Raw genomic sequence first — 25,842 nt, forward strand, 5'->3', positions numbered from 1 at the left:
AGTTATGGCAACTTCGTAGAGTTTTCAAGGCAACAGGCATTTGGAGGTGGTTTGCCACTGTCTTCCTCTGCGTAGTGACCCTGGTATTCCTTGGTGAGCTCCCATCCAATTACTAACCAGGGATGACCCTGCTTAGCTTCTGAGATCTGAAGAGATCAGGCTAGCCTGGGCCATCCAGGTCAGGGCACATCTCACTCTTACACAGCCGTTAAAGTGAGCAACCCTTTCTGGGACAGTGTTAAGGAGGACAAAGGAGCACAGATACTAAGAAATTGAAATGTTTACCAACACTTGTGCCCAATTGAGACCGCCTTGTTTTTTTCAGGATTGCTAAACTTCTTAATGAAGTAATAATAAAGACATTATAATTGCAGATAGTAAATAACAACGGAACATTAATAAATCAGAAGGCAAGGAAGCTGCAGTCCTACCCACACTGGTCAGCAATTCCTGCTGAACCTGGAACTTCCATAAATATGCCTAGGGTAGAACTGCATGAGTATTGGCCAAATGCCACAGAGGACAAGGCTCTTGTAGATAGAGGAGGGCATGTCATGCAGATATAAGAAAAACTGCATCTATAAAAATTCCATTTTCTACACAAGTATTAAAGACAACAGGAGCCGTGCCCATTCTATGTAATCACCCTATTAATTCCCCACCTGTTATAGAACAGGGTTACTTGTATAACCTGCTTTGTGTCTGGCGTACTGATGTGGGACCTTGAAATATATCCAGCATTCTTACAGTCTATTTTGAATGTCAGGTTCCTTGTTCCATAGGGATAGTTGTGTTCGTCTGTTGCAGGAAAAAGAAACAGGACTCTTGCGGCCCCTTAAAGACATCTTAAAGATACTTTATTCCAGTGCAAGCTTTTGCAGATACAGCCCACTTAATCAGATGCAAGGAGTGGATCTTTGCTATGCATTGAAAAAGATAGTCAAGTTAGCTGTTTTAGCAAAATAGAACAAAAAACGAGTGGCACTTTAATGACTAAAAACATTTCGCGATTTGGTTTTGTGAGTCACAGCCCACTTCTTCAAATAGGTATGTGATGGAAAAAATCCACAGTGGAATAAATGTCGTTAAGGGGCCACTATATTTTTTGTTTTATTTTTCTTTGCGGTGCAGACATTTTATGTAGAATCAATAGGCCATGAAATGCAGGTGGTACAGGGTGCAATGTTACTATGTATAATTCAAATCTAATCAGAAAATGTACACATCCCCTCATTCTGCTGTTTCTTTGTTTTTCTGTGTGTCCTTCATAGTGAGGATCCAGTTATTGGATCTGTCCATGTGTGAACAGATTGCTGGACTTGATGGGCCTTTGTCTGATCCAGCAGGGCCTTTCTTATGTTCTTATGTTCATTTGAGCTCTGGTCGTAGAATCATAGAGTTGGAAGGAACCACCAGGGTCATCTAGTCCAACCCACTGCACAATGCAGGAAATTCACAACTACCTCCCCCCACACACACCCAGTGCCCAGAAGATGGCCAAGATGCCCTTCCTCTCATGAACTGCCTAAGTTCATAGAATCAGCATTGCTGACAGATGGCCATCTAGCCTCTGCTTAAAAACCTCCAGGGACGCTTACTACCTCCCGAGGAAGCCTGTTCCACTGGGGAACCGATCTGTGAGAAAATTCTTCCTAATGTCTAGATTAAAACTCTTTTGATTTAATTTTAACCCGTTGTTTCTGGTCCGATCTTCTGGGGCAACAGAAAACAACTCGGCACCCTCCTCTATATGACAGCCCTTCAAGTACTTGAAGATGGTTATCATAGCCCCACTCAGTCTTATTCTCTGCAGCTAAATATACCCAGCTCCTTCAACCTTTCCTCATAGGACTTGGTCTCCAGACCCCTCACCATCTTTGTTGCCCTCCTCTGGACACGTTCCAGCTTGTCTACATCTTTCTTAAATTAGGGTGCCCAAAACTGAACACAGTACTCTATGAAAGCTTATGCTGTGACTAAAATTCTGTTAGTCTTTAAGATGCTACAAGACTCCATAGTTCCTTGCTCACAGTGGTCTCACTTTTGAACTATCATGTTCTTGATGATGAAAAATCTTTCTGCTGGGGTGGTGGTGCTGGTGTTATACTGTGCTCTTATACCTAGGATTTAGGATACTTGGGGTGCCAAAAACACAGCCTCCGTTGCTTTCTTCTTCCAAACGATATGCATTCTTTAAAAATCTTCCCTCTTCCCCCATCCCCTTCTTTCCAGAGCCAGCTTTTGCTTTCCATCATTCGTTTTAATTCTTTGTGGGATCACCAGCATTTGTTTGGCTGGCAAGCTGGAACATGCACAGCCCACAGCGATGTAACACCAGAAGATGGCAGAGCCACGGGAGCTCGGGGACCCTCTGGGGGAGGATGCTTCAGGGGCTGCTGCTGCTGTTACTGGTCCCTGCGTGGCTGGCAACAGGCTTAACATAGATGTCTACCCGGATGGCTGTCGCCATTTCTTCAAGCTGCTGGAAACGAGAAGGGAAGAAGTGGTGCAGGTGGAATTCTTGCGGCTGAATTGTAACGAGGACCTCATCACTTCCACGCTGATCCATATTCCTCTCTTGAAGGCTCTAAAATCCCTGGTACTCAAAGGTAACAACAGGTTTATTCTTTTAATCCAACTTACTGTTGAGTAGCATTGAACAGCATGCATAGGGTTTTCTGTATCCTTACTTGGGAATAGGCCCTCCTGTACATACTGAGGCTTCTGAGCAAACTTGCTGCATGGAGACAGGATATTATAGCTAGTGTTCTTTCAGCCCATCCATATGTCACGGATTGATGCCTTCTTTTTTTCCTAGCTGGCCAAAGACAAGGGGCACTTTCACACAGCCCAAATAATGCACTTTCACTGCACCTTAACGATAGTTTGCAAGTGGATTTTGCCAGTTCACACAGTAAAATCCACCTTCAAAGTGCATTGAAAGTGGATTGAAAGTGCATTGTTTGGGCTGTGTGAAAGTGCCCAAGGTCTTCCTACCAGATTCTTTTTGAAACTTTTATTTTAACAATGGTTGAAATGTTACTCCCCCCTGCCCCTGATCGTTAGTTGCAAAATGGAATTAGTACATTTTTGGCAAAAGGAGTCAGTTTCCTCTGGCATCCTTCCTCATCCCCTCCTTTCTACCTCCAGTGTGGCACCTTCTTGTGTGAACTGGTATTCAGTCACCTGTCCCCCTATTTTGTGTATAAAAAAGGAGTCTATGCTTTTTGACAAAATTACTTGATTGTCAAACCGTAGAAACGGGACCCAGGAGATTTTGCTCGCCTTTGCTTGCGCTCGCCTCAGGCTTTCCCCCCTCCTTGTTATCATGGGGTGAGCTAAAAGAGAGTGGTAATTAATTCACACAAACACAGATGACATATTGCTGGACTAACGAAGTTTATCAGTTAAGATGCAGCATTGACGAGAGACCGGCTTACAGGGTGTCATGTGGATGCTAATTAGCACAGGAGTGAATAGAAACCCCCCTCCCAGCACAAGTGCTGTGGGAAGAGCAGGAATTGTTGCTACCTCTTTCTAGAATTGGTCCCGCTGGCTTCCCAGCATGGAGTGTAGCATCGACCCCTCCAGTACCACCTTCTGGGGCTCCATTTAGCCTGCCATGTGGTTTCATAGCAAGTAGAGATGCTTGGGTGTGAATGGAAGTCATTGTTAACTGGAAAACCTTCCTTCCTGGATTGCCCCCGTCTCGCAGGTGGACATGCCAGGGACGAAGTCGGTGCTTGTCGGAGAGGATTGCTGGCATCCTTACCACAAGAGCTTGCGTGCCTCTACTGCCTTGCCCATCTGGATCTCAGCTTCAATAGCTTCAGTGTTCTTCCTCCCTGCATCACAGAGCTGGCTAGCCTCACAAGTCTCTTGGTGGGCCACAACAGCCTGCAGGGACTGCCCGAGGACTTTGGTCGGCTCACCAAGCTGACTTTTTTCTCTGCCATGAAAAATCAGATCAGCGGGCTGCCGCAGAGCATAGGGCAGCTGGCAGCCCTGCAGACACTGGACCTCTCTGAAAATGCACTGGAAACACTTCCTGAAGAGATGGGGAACCTGCGTAGTTGCACAGAGCTGGATCTATCAGGAAATCGATTGACAGGAATCCCCAGCTCTCTTGGTAAGATATGCACTTGAATAAGAGAGGGTGAGTAAACGGCTCCTATCGCAGCTGTTACACCATGAGATTAAAGCTGCAGTTATCAGCACATGTTTAGGACCATGCTGTACAGCCGATGTTCTGTACACTGTTACTAAGAAGTAAGTCCATTTGCACTCAAGGGGGTATACTCGTACAAGAATGAGTTTATTAAAACATTTCCAACCCATTTTTCAGCTGATACTGTCAGAGTGGTTTATGGTAACATTCATAAATTAAAAATGAGCCCTGTGGCGCAGAGTGGTAAGCTGCAGTACTGCAGTCCAATCTCTGCTCACGACCTGAGTTTGATCCTGACGGAAGTTGGTTTCAGGTAGCCCGCTCAAGGTTGACTCAGCCTTCCATCCTTCTGAGGTCGGTAAAATGAGTACCCAGCTTGCTGGGGGTAAAGGGAAAATGACTGGGGAAGGCAACGGCAAACCACCCCATAAACAAAGCCTGCCTAGAAAATGTCGGGATGTGACGTTACCCCATGGGTCAGGAATGACCCGGTGCTTGCACAGGGGACCTTTACCTTTTAATAAATTAAAAACAATAAAAACCATTTTAAATGTTTAAGGATCACAGTACCTATATCACAGTCAGCGTAGAAAAAGGTAAAAGCAGCACCATCGATGACTGAAAGACCTCTCAAAGAAAAAAAACCCTCCCTTTTTAAAGCGCGAACAGGGCAGAGCTGGCAAATCTCTAATTAAGAAAGAGTTCCCTAGTAAGGCTGTGGGAAGCTACCATTGAACAGGCTGTTCTACTGATAGTAGGCAATTCCATCTCTGATCGGTGGTAGTTGTACCTGCAAAAGGGCCTTACATTGTAAGCATGCTATAGTGTAATTAGTATATTATTTATTTGCTATTACATACAAATACAGCTCAACTAAATTGCAGTTCCTTAAAAAAAGATAAGGGGATGCATTTGAGAATGACTGCAAGGATATAATATTTGGTTTTTTATTCTTAAATTTGGTCCCCGAATTCAAAAAGTAGATTAAAAAACTGGGAAATCTTCCTCTCGAGACACTCTAAGCCCGGGGTGACAAACATAAGCCCTGTGAGCTGGATCCGGCCCCTTGAGAGCTTTTGTCCGGCCTGCAGGCCAGATGAGGCGGCCATTCCCCCCCACTCTCGACCTGGGCTGGCGAGGCATGGCCCGGCCAAGTGACATTTATGTCATATCATATGCCCTCGTAACAGTTGAGTTCGACACCCCCGCTCTAAGGGGCTTGCACGGGCCACTTTCCTCTTCCCTTTCTGGTTTCCTCCCACCTCTTCAATGGATGCTCGGCTGTACTCAGCATCCCAGGCCACCTAGAGGATGTTGAGTCCCTGCCTATGTGTTTGTGTAGGAGGAGTTCTTTGTAATTTACACGGTCTGCATATCGGGAGAGGCCTAAGTAAGTAAAAAATCCCTGCCTCTTCTGCTTTGCTGCTGTCAGGATTGGCACATATCACCCACTGTAATATTAGAAGTGGGGTAATGAAATAAGAATGTGAGCACGGAATGTATACCTCTGAGTTTTTTGTGCGGGGTCTGACATACCTCTGATGCATGTGCTTTTTTCCCAGTTCAAAATTTTTGATGGTCAACTACTGCAAATTGTAGCTATGGTGTGGAGTGTTTTTACGCAGTCGGAAGTCATTTGAAAAATGTCTCTAACGTGTAGTGGTTCAGTTTCCTATATTCTTTCACAGAATTCTAATAGACCCCGATTCATAGGTTTTGAACTGGGATTTTAAAACAAACCAAAACTCCTGTATGGGTATGTACTGAAATAACACAGCACAATTTACCCCGATCATATAGGAAAACATCCACCCAAAGTACTTTGGAGTCCCACTGACTCCACAATGGAAAAAATAAAGCACATGTTTAACTCTTTGATATTGTAAGCAATGGGATTACAAAGTGACTTTGATTGGATTGTGTCCTTGGAGTATAAAGTGTCACTAGCTGAGGGATTTTTTTAAAAAATGCCAAATGTGTGTTATCTCTTTGAGCTATGACCTCAAGCACATAGGAGGGTTCTTCCCCCTTAATTTTTTTACCTATATGTTCCACATTTGCCAGATGCATTGTTGCAAATTCCTTTTGCGGGTATAAGGAGAGGGGCTGTGGCTCAGTGTAGAGCATCTGCTTGGCATGCAGAAGGTCTCAGGTTCAATCCCCGGCATCTCCAGTTAAAGGGACTAGGCAAGTAGGTGACATGGAGGACCTCTGCTGGAGACCCTGGAGAGCCGCTGCTGGTCTGAGTAGACAATACTGACTTTGATGGACCAAGGGTCTGATTCCGTATAAGGCAGCTTCATGTGTTCATGTGTGTGTTCAATTATCTACTGTAAGCAGTACAATGTGAGCGCACTCTATCAAGTTTAGTAGTGATTTGTGGGTTGATAACAAGATGTTGTGATGCTTCGAACAAGTTCCCAAGTACTTTGTCAGGTATTCTGGGGATGAGTAGAGATGGTGTTGTTCTATTGATCAAGAGTAGATTGATCTTTTTGTCTGTGTGTTTAATTCTTATTCGTGTTCTGACTTGCAGCCAATTTGCAGTCTCTGCGACGGCTGCATCTTCACAGCAATCTTCTGGTGACCGTTCCTGCGTCCCTTGCCCGCCTTTCCAACTTGTCCAGGCTTGATCTGCAGAACAACAGACTGCGCGTCATCCCTCCAGAGATCCAGAGCTCTCCCTTTGTGCATCTCCGCGGTAATCCTCTAGGAGAACCTGAAGTGCCTCTGCAGCCTGGTAAATTGCCTTTGTTCTGCTTGATTTGTCTGGCAAACAGCTGTTCTCGCTTTGTCTCCAGTGAGGTTTGGAAGTAGGCGTTTGATATGATCTCCTGCTAGGCTGAGTTTTGTGGGATGCATATTGACCAACAGAAGATACAGCGCAGCCCTTCTTCCTTTCGAGAATCAGAGAGCCACAGCTGGTTTGCATGCTTGACATCTGCACAGGCACATAAATTTGCATAATGTTTGCTATCATTAACTTTGGTAACGTCCCTGTGATAATGCTGCTGACTTTCTCTGTAACCTTGTCTTGGAAGACTAAAAGCCTACGCAACGAGGGTGCACCTTTTCCTACTAATTGTATAGTGTTCTATATTATAAATTTGGATATATGAAGTTGCCTTGTACCAAGTTGCTGCTGATTTAACTTGGTATTGTCAAGCTGCTCTCCAGGGTTTCAGGCAAAACACCTGCTACCTGAAATACTTTAACTGGAGATGTCCAGGATTGGGCTTGGCATGTTCCATAAGCCAAGCATGAGCTCTGTCACTGAGCCACGGCTCTCTGTAACCCTGGCATTTATGTTGTGCTTAGTGCTTCACAGAGAATTCTGACTGACCCTACATTTTTTCTTGCTGCATCTCCCCACCCCAAAAACCCACTGCTTTCATTTGCTGGGTGATCTTATTCACAATCACTATTTTAGTATAAAAAATTTCACCCCGTGCATTCATTGGTTTTTATTTTTAATTTGCATGCTTGCAGAGTTTATTTGGTGGAGGTTCATTCCACAGGAGATGTGGTTAACATTCTACCTCAGGTGGCAAAACATTTTGGGGGAACCCTGCTGAAATAAGGCCTCATACAGTCCCTACAGAAGTACCGTATGCTTTCCATTTTGGTTCAAAGCCACAGTCAGACTTAGTTTTCTGATTTGTTGCAGATGACTCCATCTCAGAAGAATTACGAACACTGTTTCTTGCTGCTGGTGAGGATAGGTATTGTTCTTTTAGCTAATGCTTCCTAGATATACTTTCTGTGTCAGAGCCTCCTACTAATTCAGTTTGGGGATGGTACCCAAATTGTACTTTGAGGGCTTGAATCATTCATTCATAGGTGGTTTTCTCACAGTTGTTATCGTGAGGTAATAAGTCTCACCTCGAGCTGTTCTTGTTTTCTAAACAGGGACACTGGGAACAAAACCATCTGTGCTGAAAACTCTCCTTTTTAGTACAGAATAGGCTACAGGGCCAGGATATTCCAAAACTGGGGCCTTGATGATGTTGAAAAGGTTTAGTTCCGCCCCCCATTAAAAATATTTAAGTCAGTGAGCTTAGAAGGGTGCAACTCTGCTTAACATTGCACTGCTAGTCACTAATATTGCTTTGTGGATCATGAAACCTTTAGTGGGGGGAAACTGAATTCTAGATGGACCAAATTATACATTAAGAGCCCCGTGGCGCAGAGTGGTAAGCTGCAGTACTGCAGTCCAAGCTCTGCTCACAACCTGAGTTTGATCCCAACGGGAGTCGGTTTCAGGTAGCCGGCTCAAGGTTGACTCAGCCTTCCATCCTTCCGAGGTTGGTAAACTGAGTACCCAGCTTTCTGGGGGTAAAGGGAAGATGGCTGGGGAAGGCACTGGCAAACCACCCCGTAAACAAAGTCTGCCTCGGAAACGTCGGGATGTGACGTCACCCCATGGGTCAGGAATGACCCGGTGCTTGCACAGGGGACCTTTACCTTTTTACCTTTTACAAATTATACATTATTACAATAGTCTTGTGACAGGGGTCTAGAGTTCTGTTATAATGCCTTTTGTTTGTTTGTTATGGCTTGAAAAGCACCTTGAAGACAGTCAATTGTGGTGTTGCAACAGCATCACTGCTTTTTGTTTCTGCCATCTTAGGTTTACTGTGACCCCAGAAGGCTGCAAAGTTGTCCTGACTTGTGGTGTCCAGTTTTGCTTTCCCCGGGGGGCCGTCACTTCTTCAGTAACCATTTGCTTCCAAAAATGCTTCCCTGATCCACAGTGGGTAAAACTGAAACATCATGATATCCTGCTGAGCCAAGCCCTGGAGCTGCAGCCTCATGGCATTGAATTCCAGGAGGTAAGATCTTGTGGAGGTAGCAAAGGAGTTCAGACTGGAACCGTGCTGGTGATCTGGAAGCTAGAGGTGTTACCATGACAAAATTGGGTTGGCAAGCCAAAGCCATTGCTGCTGATTGCACGTAGGTCACAAATAATAATGGCTGAGCTGCTTCGCAATAACAGCCTGGAAACTACAAATAAACATTAAAGAGGTGTGGCTTAATTTGAGCCAGGGTTTGGCAAGGCTCCGTCCCCATACCTGTGGAACAAGTGATGTAAGACGAGAGTGCCTTGGAGCACGTGCAGTGCCTCTCGCTTTTCTTGCCAGATGTGGGAGAGCCAGTAGTGGAAAGGAGGGGTGGGGTTTCCAGTTCAGAGAGCACGGTTCAGATTGGTGTGAATCCAGGCGCATTTTAGAAAATAACCGCTGAAAGTGTTTGTTTTAGCAGTGCGTCCCGCGTCGTATCTGTTCTAAGCTGCTTACTACGTTTAATAAAACGTGTGTGTTAAGTGCCATCAAGTCGCTTCTGACTCATGGCGACCCTATGAATGAAAGTCCTCCAAAATGTCCTGTCTTTGACAGCCTTGCTCAGATCTTGCAAATTAAGGGCTGTGGCTTCCTTTACTGAGTCAATCCATCTCTTGTTGGGTCTTCCTCTTTTCCTGCTGCCCTCAACTTTTCCTAGCATGACTGTCTTTTCCAGTGACTCTTGTCGTCTCATGGTGTGACCAAAATACGATAGCTGCAGTTTAGTCATTTTAGCTTCTAGGGTCAGTTCAGGCTTGATTTGATCTATAACCCATTGATTTGTTTTTTTGGCAGTCCACGGAATCCGTAACACTCTCCTCCAACACCACATTTCAAAGGAATCTTATTTTCTTCCTATCAGCTTTCTTCACTGTCCAGCTTTCACACCCATACATAGTAATAGGGAATACAATGGCATGAATTAACTTAATCTTGGTGGCCAGTGACACATCCTTACACTTCAGAATCTTTTCTAGCTCCTTCATGGGTGCCCTTCCCAGTCTCAATCTCCTTCTGATTTCTTGGCTGCAGTCTCCCTTTTGGTTGATGGTGGAACCAAGGAATAGAAAGTTTTGGACAATAAAACAATTAAGCACATAGAACCCATTAAGAAAGGCTTGTTATGGCTAGTATGAAATGACTGGTAATTCAAACAGGTTAACAGTAAGCCATGAAGTGATAACATATTTACACCTGCTATAAATCATCCTCCCTTTTACCCTCTTGACTTTCTGGTGCTCTGCTCCTAAAAATCACAGTAAGTACTAAGTTAAAGGACAGAAGATGAATTGCATGGCATAATACCCCACCACACTAAAAATCCCCTTCTCCCTCCCAGTGTATCCCTGACCCCCTAAACGCCTGCTGGGGACACAGTGTGACTGCTGCAGTGTATGCTGCCCAGCTTGACCTAGTCCTGTAATCATTGCTGTGTGCACAGCCAGAAGAGCAATGCAGAATGAAGTCATGGGTCAAAGTGCACCTTCATTGCCTTTCCAATTCATGTTGGGATTTACCCACCTCTGACTTCTGCCATATCAGTTGGACTCTGAACATAAGAACGTAAGAAAGGCCATGCTGGATCTGACCAAGGCCCATCAAGTCCAGCAGTCTGTTCACACAGTGGCCAACCAGGTGCCTCTAGGAAGCCCACAAACAAGACGACTGCAGCAGCACCATCCTGCCTGTGTTCCACAGCACCTAAGATAATAGGCATGCTCCTCTGAGCCTGGAGAGAATAGGTATGCATCATGACTAGTATCCATTTTTACTAGTAGCCATGAGCAGGGCCAGGGCCAGTCTTTTTTGCGCCCTAGGCAAGGCTAACTACTTCTGCCACCTCCCCCCCCCCATTGCTAACCAATTTTCAGAAACAGATGTCTTGTAGAACAAATAAAAGCCTGATGCATTCCTGCAAACTTTTTTATAAGACGTTATAATTAATTATTTTCCATAGCACTGTTGTGGTACTTATCTTAAAATAAAAAATAAACATTCTCAGTTGCATTTTTTCTAAGAGTTAAAGAGAACTAATCTGTTTAAAGCTGTGCCCCTCAGGCCAGTTCTGCGCCCCTCTGAGGTCTGCACCCTAGGCACCCGCCTAGTTCGCCTTAATGGTAGCACCGGCCCTGGCCATGAATACCCCTCTCCTCCATGAACGTGACTCTGCTTTATTTATAGTAACTGCTGTGCCTCCTCTGTTTTGATGGTGTGGCATGCACATTTCAGTACATCTGCTAAATCACCCTGCTTGACTTTCTGATGTCTATGAGTCTCAGGAGCAGTCTGATAATTTTGCTTATACGCACCATTACTGCAGTCTGTTCTCTTCTTGATGCAAGTAAGCAGAGTTAGGATAGGATCGTCTTTTCCACCGTTGACTCCTGGAAACTGTCCATTCTGTCTTGCCTGGTAGGAGGTGCGGATCTGGATGCCTTATGCCTCCACGCAGAGTCTTCGTGAGCGCGAGGTCATAATCCGAACCTTCAGCGGACAGAAATGGAGTGATCTGAGATCCAAAGTGGAGTGGAAAGGGAAGGTAAGCCAACGAGAATGACTGTTGAGTGTTCCAAAATCTACCAGTTACTTTGGATCATCAGTTTAAAGGGAGCATGGGTCTGTCATGAAGTGGAGTTCAGAGCATCTCCCCTCTGCATTGGCAGGATGTTTTCTAGAGGCTTCAGTTCACAACACCCAATGCTTTCGACTATGCATTAACATCCTGATCCTAAGCATATTTACTCATAGGTTCTGAACTTGAAGTTTGAATTATATGTGAGTTGGGTGGCCTTTTCTGGCCTGTAACTTGCACGTTATTTGATGGAGTATGTGCTCTTTATGCCGTCAAGGCTTCTAAAGAAGGATTTTGTCTATGTGTGAAACAGACTATGTATTGTGGGCTTCGTAGGCCACGAGGACTACTGACCTAATTCACTGCCCTTGTTAAAGCACTTTTTTATAGTGTCTGGTCTCCTTCGTAAATGCAAAATATTGTCACATGTTACAAATATCTCTGTTCTTCCAACCTCTAACAGATGCGTCTGGCATGCTGCAGTGTCCCTCATTTCTCCTGGTTCTTGGTTGTATCTCAACTTGTGGTGAACGAATGCAGTGTCCCCAGGGAGGGGACATTGCTTTTTTCAACGGTCAACCCTGACATCAAAGTGACCTTTCCTCATGGTGCGACCGAGGAGCCTAGGACAGTGATGCTTCAGGTAGGGGATTTGTCTAAAGCAGACCAAAAATTGGCATCAAAGAACTTCCATTTGGTTGGCGGCAAACATCACAGTTTAGGTCGCACGTGCTGGGAAGATTTCTTAGCCTCGTCTGGCTTGGATAGTCATTACACAGTGTCCTGAAGTCCTTTTCTTAGCAAAGCTGCAGCGCTGGCTCTTAAACCTGTTCCATGTGGGTTGGCCTTGAGCTTTTTCATGGAGTCAAGAATCATTGCTGAGCAATTGTGCTGCTATTTGGCCCCTGCAGCAGAATTCTGCCGTTGTGCAGTCCAGTGAATGCGTGTGTGTGTGTGTGTGTGCGTGCATGCGCGAGAGAGACAGAGATCCCTGGGCCATTGTGCAGCCAGGTGAGTGCGTGTGCGTGCGCGAGATACCCAGGCAGTTGTGCAGCCTAGTGAGTGCATGTGTGTGTGTGTGTGTGAGAGAGAGATCCCCGTGCGGGTGTGTGTGTGTGTGGGGGGGAAGCCTCCCTCCCTCCCCTTCCTTCCTTCCCTCCTTCCTTCCTTCCTTCCCTTTCCTTTTTTCCTTCCTTCCTTTCCTTCTTCCTTTCCTTCCTTTGGTATCCGACTGAATTGCAAGTTATATACTTATCTCAGGATAAGCAGGTTTTTTTCCTGCCTGTGAAGCCACAGTTTGGCTTGGTCCACGTACTGCCGGTCCAGCAGGCTTACTTCACCCAAAACCGTCAGGTTTTCTAGGCTCCACTCGCCTGCAATTCTCCCGACTGCACTTCAGGCTCCAGAACCCTTTTTCTGGGTCTTTTGTATACCCGCTTCGTCAGTGCTAGGATTTCACTCACTGAAGCAAGTTCGCCCAGCGTTTATTTTGTTCAATTGGGACTTCTTATTTAGCTTAAGCATATTGTGTATATATTGTGTAACATTTGGCTTAGAATACATGGTGATTTGTTTCAATATGATCAGATTGTGTGCCATCAGTGCTTGCTTTGTTGCTTAATTCCAATTATTTAAGCACGAGGTTTTCTTTTTAATACTAAATCTCCAGGTGGTGGCTGGAGACCTGGCAACCCTAGCCTCTCCCCCTCCCCTCGCACGCCAGGAGATCTACACCTGGTATGGCCCCCAAACGATGTTATAAGTGTGCAAATGGCCCTTGGCAGAAAAAAGGTTCCCCACCCCTGCTTTAAAAAATAAAAGTTCTAGCCCCCACAAGCAGTCTCTGCAAGATGCAAAGGGAGTAGGATTTTTCTATGTGTGTATGACTCCATCCCTCCCCCCCCCCATGACTTTCAGTACTTTCTCCATTGAACTGTATACCTCTATTGTCCATGCTTTATCAATGAGAACCTACAAAATGCTCTGCTGGATTATACTAAAGGTACGTTTAGTCCCGCATCCTGTTTCCTGCCATGTGCCTGTAGGAAGCCCACGAGGAAGGCATGAAGGGAAGAGCATTCCCACACTGTTGCCCCCAGTAACTGGTATTTGCAGTCGTCTCTCCTCTTCCTGCCATTGTGCATCTTATAATGTTTGTAATATTGGGGAATAAAATGCTGACACCCCTTGTCATTTTACTGTATCAGCTAGAAAGGAAAGCCCAGCAAATGAAGGTTCTGGGTTAATATTTGCCCTGTCAATATCAGAATCATCTCATTGTTTGCCAGGCTTACTGTGACTTGTCAGCACCTGGATCATTAAGTTGGACTAAAGAACTAAAAGGCTGGTGCTATTGGCCCCCATTCTGACTCAATAAGCAGCTCATCCCTTCTTCTGGGATCAATATCTGAAATCTAAAAGAGGTGTCCTGATTTTTCCCTTCTCACTGCAGCCCTTCACACTACATCAGATCCCATTCTGGAAGGTCCTCTGACTTTCTGGAGCATCTTCTCGAAGTGTGGACAGCTGATGTGAAGTTTATTAAAACATTTACACACAACCTTTCCTTTTGGTTTCAGGTGGCTTACAGTAATAATCAGAACATTACAACTGAAGTAAAATAACCCCCCCAACCTCCCCCCCCAAGATGGCTACTATTCATAGCCCATGAAAATCCCTAGCAAACAAGCAAAGCCTTGCAGCGCCTTCTAAAGCTCTCCATCTGCATGATGAAAAAGGCCCAAACTTTGGTGGATGCCAAGATGGCCATCCTAAATGAGGGAACTATCAGCAAGTGGCAGTTTGAAGACCATAGTTGGCACACACACACATATGGAAGGAGACAGTCTTTTAGATGTCTGGGCCCCAGATCAAGAATAGCTTTGAATTCCTTGAATTGGGTTCTGAAACAAACTGGCAGCCAGTGTAGCTGTTTCAAAATGAGTGACGCATGTTCTCATTACGCACCCCTGACGTTAATTGGGCTACTGCATTCTGGACCGGCTGTAGTTTCTAGGTTGTCATCAAAGGCAGGCCAACTCCCAAGCTTACAAAAACATGGATCAATGTGGCCAGATTGGCCAACTCCAAGAAAGCAGACGGCGGGTGAACCGAGTACAGATGATCAAGGCATTTTTGGCCGTTACACCAGCCTGCTTGTCATACAGCAGTACTTGGTCCATTAGCATCCCCCCCCCCTGCTCTGCAAAAGCCAGCTGTGCTCCATCCAGGGCAGGTGGACCCAATCCTTCAAAAACATCAGCCTTCCCAACCAGCACAACCTCTGTCTTGGTTGGGGTCCACTTCAGCTTCTTCTGCCTTAGCCTCCTGGCTGCTTCAAAGCAAAGAACCAGTTCAGAACCAAGATGGACACATTTGGAGTGGAGGCTTAGATAATGAGATGTGGAGCTGGGTTTCTTTGGCTGGCCTCTCCTTACTGACCAGAAGCAAGCAGGTAGTTGCAGGAGAGTGAGGACCGTATGGTTTAATCTCCTGCGTACTGCCAGGGCGTCGGCAGGCACAGTGGGGAGACCTGAACAGTTCAGTACATGTGGGGAAGCCCAGCTTTACCATCCTTTTGTTTTAACAAAAATGCAGGTGTTGCCTGTGTCGAAGGAGGAGCTCCTGGAGATCACAGATGACCCCGAGACTCTTGCCAGCCCTCTTCTTTGTCTGTCTCAAAATTCCACTGTGGACTTCCTCCAGCCCATTAAAATTCAGCTCCCTCTGCCTCCAGGGCTCACAGGTCAGTTTCCTCCAGGAATTGCAAAGCAGAAGCATGGTTTGGTCAATTGCATGAGAGATCTGGCGGCTTTTCCCTTTATAGTGTCAAGAAAAAGCTAAATTTCATCTCCCCTTTTTAAAGTGTGGTTGATGGATCGCCAGTGGCTGTTAAATCTAGGGAAAGGGAGGAAGAAGCATGGTTTGATGGAACTGTACTACTTTTCCTGGATTATACACATATCACAGCAGTGAAATTAAAAGTGGTTTTGAATTGTACAGTTAATTTTCTTTGGAGGAAATTAGGTTAAGACCTCAAGGCCATGCATGTTATATTTTATTTATTAGTTTATTTTAGCTTGTTCCCTGCTCTTTCCTGGCCAAAGCTAAGCTCAGAGCGGCTAACGACCATAAAAACAATAAAACAACAATAAAAATATGAGATATAAAAAAAAATCCACAGAAAAGAAGTTATACAAAAAATCCACAGAAGACAAGTTATACAATCTAAAACCAAATATTTATCAGCTAAAAACGAGTCAGCGCTTATTTCCTGGCACACAGGGCTGTCGCCAGCCTGGGAAAAACAGACAGGTCCCACTATTAAAGACCTGTTGAAGTGTAAAAAGGGAAAGAAGGGAGGCCAGCTCTGATGGAAAGCCGTTGCTGCCCTCAACCATAGGCCTGGCGGGACATCTCAGTCTTGCAGGCCCTTCAGAACTGCGGATCCCACAGGGCCCTGGTCTCATTAGAGAGAGAGTTCCGCCAGGCTGGGGCTAAGGCCAAAAAAGCTCTGGTTGAGGACAGCCTGACACTTCTTGGGCCAGGGACCACCAGCAAGCTGGTGTTCGCTGAGCATAGCGCTCTCTAGGGTGGCATACCGGGGGAGACGGTCCTGCAGATACAACGGCACTGGTGCTGAGCTGCAAATCATTTGGTCAAACTGCTCCAGCCCTTGCCAAACTCCGCATAAACCGTTGATTCTGAAAAATGAATAAACCCTCATTCACCTTAGTAGTAGGCACAGTGATGAACTAGATAAAGCATGGACCTCAAAGACCTGTGGATGAGATTTTTCTAAATCTGCTCTAAGGTCTAACCTTGGATTGGTCCAAGGTGCATCTTCTCCATGGCGACCAGAATGCCCAAAACTGGAATGACATCACGGACCAAGTGGTGCTGGAGTTCACCCACCTCTTTGCTTTGTTTGAAGTCACCCACTTTTCCTGGTGAGTTGACCAAGAACTTAACAGAACTTAAGTAACTATACCTTCTCCATGTCTCCTTCATACACCTGTTTGTTCATGCTCTTTGCTCTGCCTTCTGAGAGTAGGATGCTGGGAAGGGACCCTTAGGAGCAGGAAGCCCCTGGCAACTAATTAACTGGGGTTTAGCAATACGACTGCCCCCCTGCAGGGTAGTACTTTGTTCTGGATCAGATTTGTTAGTGTCAGAGACTGGTAAACACTAGGTTACAACCTGGACAATGCAAAGCTGTTGAACCAGCAAGAGGGAAGCAGCCCTGCTGCCTGATTTTGAGTGATTTCTGAGGGTTTATTTTGCAAGCTCTTAATTGAGCCATGATCTAGTGAAAGGTGTTACACACAGGACCAGCTGCCCGGCTCACTGTGTGGTGCACGGGCTGCTACTTGGGCTCCTCTCCTAAGCATGGCTGGGTCTTCTCAGGCTTGCTGTCTTCCGCCATCCTGTCAGGTTAGGGTGGGGGGGACTGCTGGTTTGTGGGCTGTTCCGAGGCCTGGTTCTATGTGTCTGAGAGACCACTGCCTCTGGGCCTGGAAGGTCAATGGAGTCTTCTATTGGCATGGCTTCTGTGGTGGGTTCGTCTGCAAAGGCCCCTGGATCTAGGTGTCCATGGTCTGATGGGGCTGTAGTAATATTAAGTGCCTACCAAGCCCCCAGATCTTTCTTGAAATCCATTCTCAAATCCTCCGGTTCGTTCTCAGAGGAGTAGTCTATTCCAAGGATACAGCCCTGTCTATTCTCAGATGAGTAGTCTGCTCCAAGGTCCAGCCCTCGAGGGGTCTCAGCCTTCCTCTTCATCACACACATAATGTAATGTGAGAAGTGGTTTCTCCACACAGATGCCCCACGTGAATGAGACCTGATTCAAACAGTCCTCCTTCTGTGTGTGTGTGTAAAATATTGCGGCAGGGGAACAATTCTCTGTTCTGCATCACTTCTCTGTCATGAAAAAGAGTATATGACCCAGCTCTGAGACTACAGATCTGATGGCGGTTCCTACTAATTTCCTGTAGTTCATTTATGTAGCATAGATCAACACAAGATATAGGTGCCCACCCAGAATATTTAGCAAAGAAGACTGTTCTTAAATGTAACAGAGCCACTGGGCAGAAACTTTTAGCTCTGAATTTCTCCATTGGGGAAGGATTAGGTGTGTTCAAGACGGTTGCTTTTCCTAAATCATTGACACCTTTGTTAATCTGTGCTGAGATGTGAATAGGTGTTTGCAGAAATTAGGATGGAGCAGATCAGCACTGTGCTTCTTCAGGATGAATTTTCTTTTGACATTATAAAATAGACATTTTACGCTCATGCACCTTGCATCTGCAAACATATGGGATTGTAAGTGAGAGGGACAGAACAATGACAATCAGTTGCACATTCCTACTCTTTCCCAGGTACTGGCTGTGGTATACCACTAAGGCCTACATTAGTGGTATTGCCAGAGAGGTCTACAAAAGATTGCGCATGTACCAGGTGAACTTCATAGCTCTTCAGAGGAAGAAAGATCCTGAACAAGTCTTGTTACAGTGTGTCCCAAAGCACAAGGTATGTGCAGTCCTGGTTGTGTTTGTATTTGTGTTTGTAAGCATACACACACACGCAAACAATAAACATAGCTTGCATTTGGCAAGTATAGAAACATTCCTGGCTACCACTGGGAATCTTTCATTCCTGTCTTACCAGGAGCTGCTGAGTTAAGTTTTGACGGTGAGCTAGACAAGTACCCAGACCTGGTGTTGAACCACCACACTTCTGTTTTGGGGCTCTTTTTGACAAAGTGGCAGGACTCCGGAGTAAGTTTGGAATGAAACTGAGACTGGAGCAGTTTTATTGAGGGGAATATCAGAACACGTGTGCAGTGGGAAGGCTATCAGGCATGCATATTGCATTAAATAACAAAATGCCCTTGGGAGATGCTAGATATTCCTATCTGCACAAATACTTGTGCCAAATGTAACTCAAGGGAGAAGTGCGGGGGAAGGTGAAAACCAAAGCAGGAGGATTGTGTTGCTTGTCCTCATACGATTCCGTATGGGAAGCCATCTGTGGTACTTTCCAAGCATGTAGGCAGCTGACAGCCTTCAGATTGACACAGGAAGTTTGGAGTTTCAGGACAAGCTCTGAAAATGGCCCTGTAGGGACCCAAGGCAAGCAAATCCGCATATAAAAACCAACTCCTTCTTCTTCTCCACACAGGTGTTGAGTTTGGTATTGCATGGGGCTCCTGTAATTTGTGTCATGGAAACAGGATCTGGAATGTGGAAAGCAGTATTTCTTGAATATAAGCATGTCTTTAGGAAATTTTTCTCTTGGAAACCTAAGTTCTTCCACTGAAACTGTGTAAGATGCTACAAAATGAATTGGCACTGCAAATTCATGAGAGGTAACTTCCTTTTCTCCCCCTAATCTCCTAGGTTGATCCTGTTTTGAAAAAACTCCATGATAGATACCGAGGCCCTGAGCCATCAGATGTGGTGGAGATGTTTGAAGGAGAGCAGTTCTTTGCAGCTTTTGAACGAGGCATCAACATCGATGCAGGTGAAGTGCAGTAAAACTGGCTTATTACCCCCAAAAGACCCATCTCTTGTCCCCCAATCTATTTGGTTGACTTTAAGATGCTTACCAAACAGGGCTTCTCCGGTGATCACAGGTTTCCTAGTTGTATCTGATGAAGGGAGCTTTGACTCATGAAAGCTTATACCCTGGAAAATTTTGTTTGCGCTACAGGACTCAAATTTAGTGATCAGAAGCTCTCATGAAGCCACAGGTGATAGATGGATAATTTATTTGCAGCCCTTAGCCAGATAAAACAAGAAAAACTGGAAACCTGGACTAAAATACTCTTACAGGCAAAAAATTACAGTCTGAGTCTTATAACACTTAAAAGGAAAAAAAATTACAACCGACACACATCTGTCATTTGGGCTAAGAGACTGTTCTATGGCGTCAAATTTTCATTGCTGCCATGCAAAATTTCACAACCTGAAGAGTGATTGAAGGATTATCCCCTTGTAGGAGCACCTCAATCCTTTCTCCTGTCCTGTCAGGTCCCAAACTCAATAAGAAGGGCTCAATAAACTCCGAACAGGGTAACGTATAAAAATTGCAGTTCAGAAGGGCATGCTCAATAGTTTCGAAGTCCCCTGATTTGCAGGGGCAGAATCTCTCCTCCCAGGGTATCTTCTTAAATTTCCCCTCTAGGATAGCAGATGGTAAGGCTGCACACCTGGCCAGGGTAAAGGCCCTTCTATAATTATCTCTAAATAGTGGAGATAGGCTGCTGGTGCTAGGATGTATTTAGAGTGGATGGGTGCCATGAATAGAGATGCCCTTGCTAAATCTGCTTGTCTCTCAATGTCTTTAATCCTTTGGGTTATAATTAACTTAGCTTGTTCCCACCCTAACTGAAGTAGTGCGAGGGGTGTAAAACCCAAGTTATTTAATTTGTCTTCTATGGCTATCACCCATTTTGACCTAAAGGTATCACAAAGGATATACAAAGGGGATTTTCAGGGTGAATGCTTCTCTGCCAACTCCTTCTGCAAGTTTTTCCACTTGATCCAACCCAATAGATTAAGGTGATCATTTGATAAATTTATTGTCTCCGACCTAAATTTAGATCGCCCAGACTGCATTGACGGAAGAATTTCATTCAGCTTTTACTCTCACTTGAAAAATGTGAAGGAAATCTATATTACTTCTGAAGTGGACAGGAAAAACACAGCTGTGAAAGGGCAGGTACATGAGTTTTACACTTTTTGTCTTCCGGAGGTTGTTCCATGAAATATGTAGTAAAATGATATATCCCTTTTATTAACAAACCCACACCTTTCCTTATTATACATTTCTTAATTATTCTCCAGTCCATTACTGGGGCTTTTCATCTTCTGTGATTCCCTGGATATATTTCAAAACATAAGTGTAGATAAATCACATTGAAATAAATTGCACTTAATTGGTAAACTCTCACTGATATCTCTGCATGGTGCTCCATGTATGTGAAAGAATCTGGATGTGTGTAAAAAAATGTGTGCAAAATCTAGCACCTAAACCAGAATTTCAAGAATCCTAATTTACAAACAACAAAAAACTTGATTTTTATCCTTTATGGTTATAAAGACGCATTTGAATGCATGCAGACACTAACTACAAAAGGGGATCATGTCCCTTTTTTTCTTGGTCTCCATTATCGTCCCCTATCCTGATATACAAGTACACTCACTCATACTTCTGCAGAAAATCAGTGTTTGGTTCACAGTAAACCATGCAAATTATATTTAGTTCCGACAAGTCAAAAATGTGGGAATAAATTATGTTTAGTTGCATGATTGTATGCCAACACTCAGTGTTGTCTTATTGACTGAGGAGAGTGTAGCATGAATTCTTAGTAATGAGAAGGTGCGTGTAGTTAGGTGCCTTTAACGACCATAGTCTAATGTACTAGCTAAAGTGGAATTAGGTGCTAGAATTCGTGATGAGATATTGATTTGAAACGACAACTGGCATCCCGAGTTAAGATTATGTCATAAACCAAGAAAAACACCGTCCTTGCCAAAACAGATCTGGCTGTTGTAAACTTATGTACATCGCATGGTCGCAAAATTCTGCCACACGGTAATTAGAAAGAAGAGAGTCTGATACCCTTAAAACCAGTTGAATTAATTGAGTATAACTTCTTCTGTGACAGAAATTTTAACCACGGCTCTCTGAATAATACTCAGCGATTAGGTTCATGGTTAGACCAAGTAATTTGCAAATGATATTGAAACATGTACTAATACCCTGTCTAACCTCTTTTTAGCTGTGATTGTATTGCATTGCATTGCATTGTTCTGTGTATTTTATTTTGGCCTATGGCTGTAAGAATAAACAAGAACTTATGCACACCTCATGGATACTCTCTTTTGTGAAGGTTTCCTTTTATCGAGGAGCTGTTCCAGAGAACATTCCTGAAGAGGCTACCAGAAAGAGGAAAGGCCCCAACTCCCACTGGCTTGCTACTTTGCCAATTAAGCTACCTGTAAGTTGCCAGTTGTTCCCCAAGGGGCAATGGGATGTGAATGGGGAGTTGTGTGGGGTTGGATTGAGTTATCGTCTTCTTCTTACCCATGTGTCTGCTCATGTGCTTTCCCCAGCACTTTACGCCACAGAAGACTGCATCTAGTTAATTTCTTCATATTGGTAGTAGCTCGAACACTAGTATAACCAGTAAGAAAGATATTCGGTCTAAGGGTCCTAATTACTTGGGGGGGGGGAAGTGGGGCAAAGCTGGAAAGATTACAAACAAAGCCTTTGCCAAACATTTCAGCAGCTCAAGTGGAGATACCTCTTAAAAAAACAAAAGTTGGGACCACTGGGAGGCAATACTTGGCAACTTAGGACTGTATCATAGTGTATTTGATACATATGCATGTCTCCAGCATCCCCAGGCAGATAAAGCTATTATATAGAACAAGCAGGAAACCTGCAAGGACTCATGGAGGGGGGCTGTGGACCTAGCTGGTCCTATTCTCCATACTATTGCCTCTTTCCCTCCCCCTTACAGCCCCCTACCTCTTTCTGTTTCCTTGCTGCCTTCCCTCTCACCTGCTTTTCTTAGTTTCCCACTCTCATCTGCCACTTTCCCTCCAGCTGTTCCTTCTACCCCCTGAATGTGGCTTCACCCTTTTCCCTGCTTCCTCCCCCCTTCTTTTTTTTCTTGCTTGCTCCCTGCCCCCAACTACTCTTAGACTTCAAAATAAAACTGCGGTAGCCATTTTGGATTACATCGGCAACCAGAGTTGCTTGCGTAATCCAAAATAGCTGCTGGGGTTTTGTGAGGTAATCTCACAAGATCTCGGAATTTGAAAGCATTTAGTTTAGTTTTTTTTTAAATAAGATTTTAATGCAAACCTAAGGGTTTCCCTTGCCTTTGTAGATACATCTCCCCTTTCTGCCCCTGGCCCCATTGTGTGGATTTTTTAATCTACACTCTGGAGATTGTTTTTTTCCGTACTGCTTTCCATTTATTTCTATCCTTTGAATTACATAGCCATGGTAGGAGCCATTATACATCAAGGAACAGGAGATAAACTTGAAGATGTGGTATCTTCACTTTTCAGATGTCTTGTGTTTGGCTAGTTCTTTCAGTATGATAATAGGCCTCACATCTAAATCCCACACTGCAAGTCTGATATGTGTCTCCTCTCAGCAAGCCTTCTGTTCTGTTTGCTTTAGAGCACAGAAGGCAAAATGCTGGACGTCTGTCAGAATATGAGAAAGAGCAGTAGGCAATCATTAGTGATATGACTACATATTTTGCTAAAGCCCTGTTTTTTAAAAAAATTACCTATTCAAATGTTTAGAACTATAAATAACAAAAAAGAAAGAAAAAGGACCATAGGCTACCTGTGCTGGGCTTCCCAGGGCTCCTGTGGAAGAGATCTGAGTGATGGTTTATGCCGATAGTTTTATACCATAGCTCTATGATGGGGGGAAATGTCTAGCTCACTAGAAACTAGCATTTTCCCCTTGAGCTGAACGCTCTATTGAAGATACCTTTCACTAGCTTGTCAAGAAAATTGGCTGTTGTCTGTCCAGCTAATTTTGGTCTTACAATGTTCAGGCCTTTGAAAACTTGCACTTTTACGTATCATGATTAACGGTTTTGTTTCACCAGAAGCTGAAATCTCAGGGGAATGAGCTGCCTGTAGCCAAAAGTGGCTTCTCCCTCCCTCCTCTGAATTTGGGGAGTGCTGAAACTGGTTACTTGACGCAGTCTAATCTGCTTGGCATTGCGGGACGCATTGGACCTGAATGGCAGACGATTGGCTTGAATCTGGGTTTCTCCTATCAACAGATCCAACAGATAAAATACAGTAACAGGTGAGGCAGGAAACCATAGAAATTAAAATGAGGAATTCATTTAGAGTTTTGGTTTTTGTTGTGTTTTTTTTTGCTGCAGGATAGTCACACTTCCCAGGATCTCTGTACTGCTCCTTACATTCTCATTGGTTTAGCAGAGTAGGTGTAGGATGGTATCCTTATGAGTTTAATTGACCCCCTCCTTACAAGAGTAATTCTCATTTTTTTTGTATCCAGAAATATGCATATTAAATAATTACACATATAAGGCATGGTTGCATATATTTAATAGCTTCTTCTTTGTTTGCGGAAGTTAGATTCCCTCTTTCTTCCACCCCCATATAACACTATGAATGAAAGCTGTGACTATAATATTCGGACGGTTGGAAGTATGTATGTAGACCCAGGGACTGAGGATGATGGGAAGTACAGAAAAAGAGTTATGAGTTTCCAGTCTTTTCCATTCACGAACATAAGGGCTTGGAATGTGTGGGCTTCTAAAGTAGAAATAGGTATGTTTAGGATTCTGCTGATGCTTCTAGGTCTAACAGTATGTGTTTTGCTTTCCTGTACAATTTTGAACATGCTGACATTGCATAGGCTGCTAGATGACTTTGTGAGCTGCTCTGGTTTTTGCTGTTGCTATGAAAACGAAATAGATTTCATTATTATGGTATACTTTAGCATCGTTCTAAAATCTGTCTAAGCTGCTTGGAGTATATGGGAAGGCTGCGTTTCTGCTAATGGGCGCATGATGTCCGGGTTGGTTTCCCCATTCCTACCCATGAAGCCAGCTGGGTGACCGTGGGCTAGTCACAGCTCTTTCGGAGATCTCTCAGCCTCACCTACCTCCCAAGGTGTCTGTTGTGGGGAGGGGAAGGTGATTGTAAGCCAGTTTGATTCTTCCTTAAGTGGTAGAAAAATTCGACAGATAAAAACCAACTCTTCTGTTGCTGCTTCCCATTTTTTCCCCCCAGGGAAGACCTCAGTGCTCAGATTCTGGATATGCTCTTTTCTTGGGCTCAGCAAAACAGAAGGACCCCTGACTGCATAGATAGGCTGATCGGCGCCATGAAGGAGAGTGGCCGCCAAGACATAGCCGATGAGATTGAAGCCATCATCTCCCTGGGAAGGCAGAAATACAGAGACTCCATCCAGAGAGTGGGCCTGGACCAGGAAAGCAGCAATGAAGACTCTGCTATTGCCATGGCGTAAATGCTGTGCAAAGCCCCCTTTGTCTTACCTAGGTGTTGGATCCAGCAGAAGGTGCTGTCAGTGGAAGGCACTTATGGTCACAGATCTTCCCTGCTTCCCTCCCCCCTCCCTGCAGTCCCTTCCAACCCTGGGAAAATTGATTCCTGGGATCACAGGATCCACAAGGAGAACTAGCTGTGTGGGTCAGTGGACTGCAGGGGAAGGGCGTGAAATGAGTTGCACCCGTGCTAAGCAGTAGGAGTGACTGCAGGTTAGTGCATTCACTTCAAGGGCTCAGGCAATTCACAGGATACTTCTAGTTGTGTGCTTGGACTTTGTCAGGCCCCTACAACTTTGTGCTTTGGACTGCTGGAACAGGAATGTCCTGCTGAGACTGGAACTCAGTAAAGTGGAGAAATGTTGCCAGTTGGGGTCACGTTAACATATTTATTATACTTCCTTCACTTACTCCGTAGGAAACAATGCTTTTTGTGATGTGATGTCAAATTCAGAGAAGTCTGGAGGACATTAGAATGTATTGTGCTAGGATTCTCTTGTATCTTCCCAGGTACGTGAGTTTGTAGTCATTAGAGCATGGTCCTCCACTTGCTGGGAGGACCAGGGGTTTAAAGGATGGGAAGCAGGAAAGGGGACTTGCATCTCTTCTTTGCTATCAGATCCTACAGCTGGTTCACTCTGAAAAGGAACTCTTGATCCAATTCTTCTGCCTTTCCTTCAGATGGTTCTACTCACCACCAGGGCTGTGGCTCACCGGTAGAGTATCTGCTTGGCATGCAGGAGGTCCCTGGTTCAATCCCCGGCATTTCCAGTTAAATGGACCAGGCAAGTAAGTGATGTGAAAGACTTCTTCCTGAGGCCCTGGGGAGCCATTGTTGGTCTGAGTAGGCAAGACTGACTTTGATGGACCAGTGGTCTGCTTTGAGTATAAGGCAGTTTCATGTGCTTCTAGCTGGAGTCTAACATTCCTTTTTGTTAGTATCCACCTTTCTGGCCTCTTTCATCATGACAGTAGCTTCTAGAGCTTTGCTGCCCCCTTTCTGTTTTTTTCTTTGTGGTTTTGGTTTTTTGTGCCACCGCTGACTCTTACAGCAAGCCTGTAAGTAGTTGCTTGCCTGGTCATCTGTGGTTAGTCAGTGTTCTCCAGGCAGCCAGAAAGGAAAGCTTTACAAAAATTATTTTTTTCCTCTTTTATGAGTGTATGTGGGCTGTCAAGTCAC

The 25,842-nt window shown here is 44.6% G+C and overlaps 1 protein-coding gene across 1 annotated transcript; it reads left to right on the forward strand.

Moving 5' to 3' along the window:
• The first annotated feature begins 2,341 nt into the window (after positions 1–2,341).
• On the forward strand, positions 2,342–24,663 carry PIDD1 (p53-induced death domain protein 1). The gene is made up of 15 exons (XM_056851577.1): positions 2,342–2,609; positions 3,716–4,129; positions 6,705–6,908; positions 7,836–7,890; positions 8,799–9,000; positions 11,426–11,548; positions 12,045–12,224; positions 15,179–15,326; positions 16,395–16,530; positions 17,962–18,112; positions 18,982–19,105; positions 20,187–20,305; positions 21,480–21,587; positions 23,226–23,431; positions 24,388–24,663. The coding sequence occupies exons 1-15, from the start codon at positions 2,342–2,344 to the stop codon at positions 24,623–24,625; spliced, it is 2,676 nt and encodes an 891-aa protein (XP_056707555.1). The 3' UTR covers positions 24,626–24,663.
• Positions 24,664–25,842: the final 1,179 nt, after the last annotated feature.

The sequence above is a fragment of the Euleptes europaea genome, chromosome 6, assembly GCF_029931775.1.
Source record: "Euleptes europaea isolate rEulEur1 chromosome 6, rEulEur1.hap1, whole genome shotgun sequence".
In the NCBI taxonomy this organism is placed as follows: Eukaryota; Metazoa; Chordata; class Lepidosauria; order Squamata; family Sphaerodactylidae; genus Euleptes; species Euleptes europaea.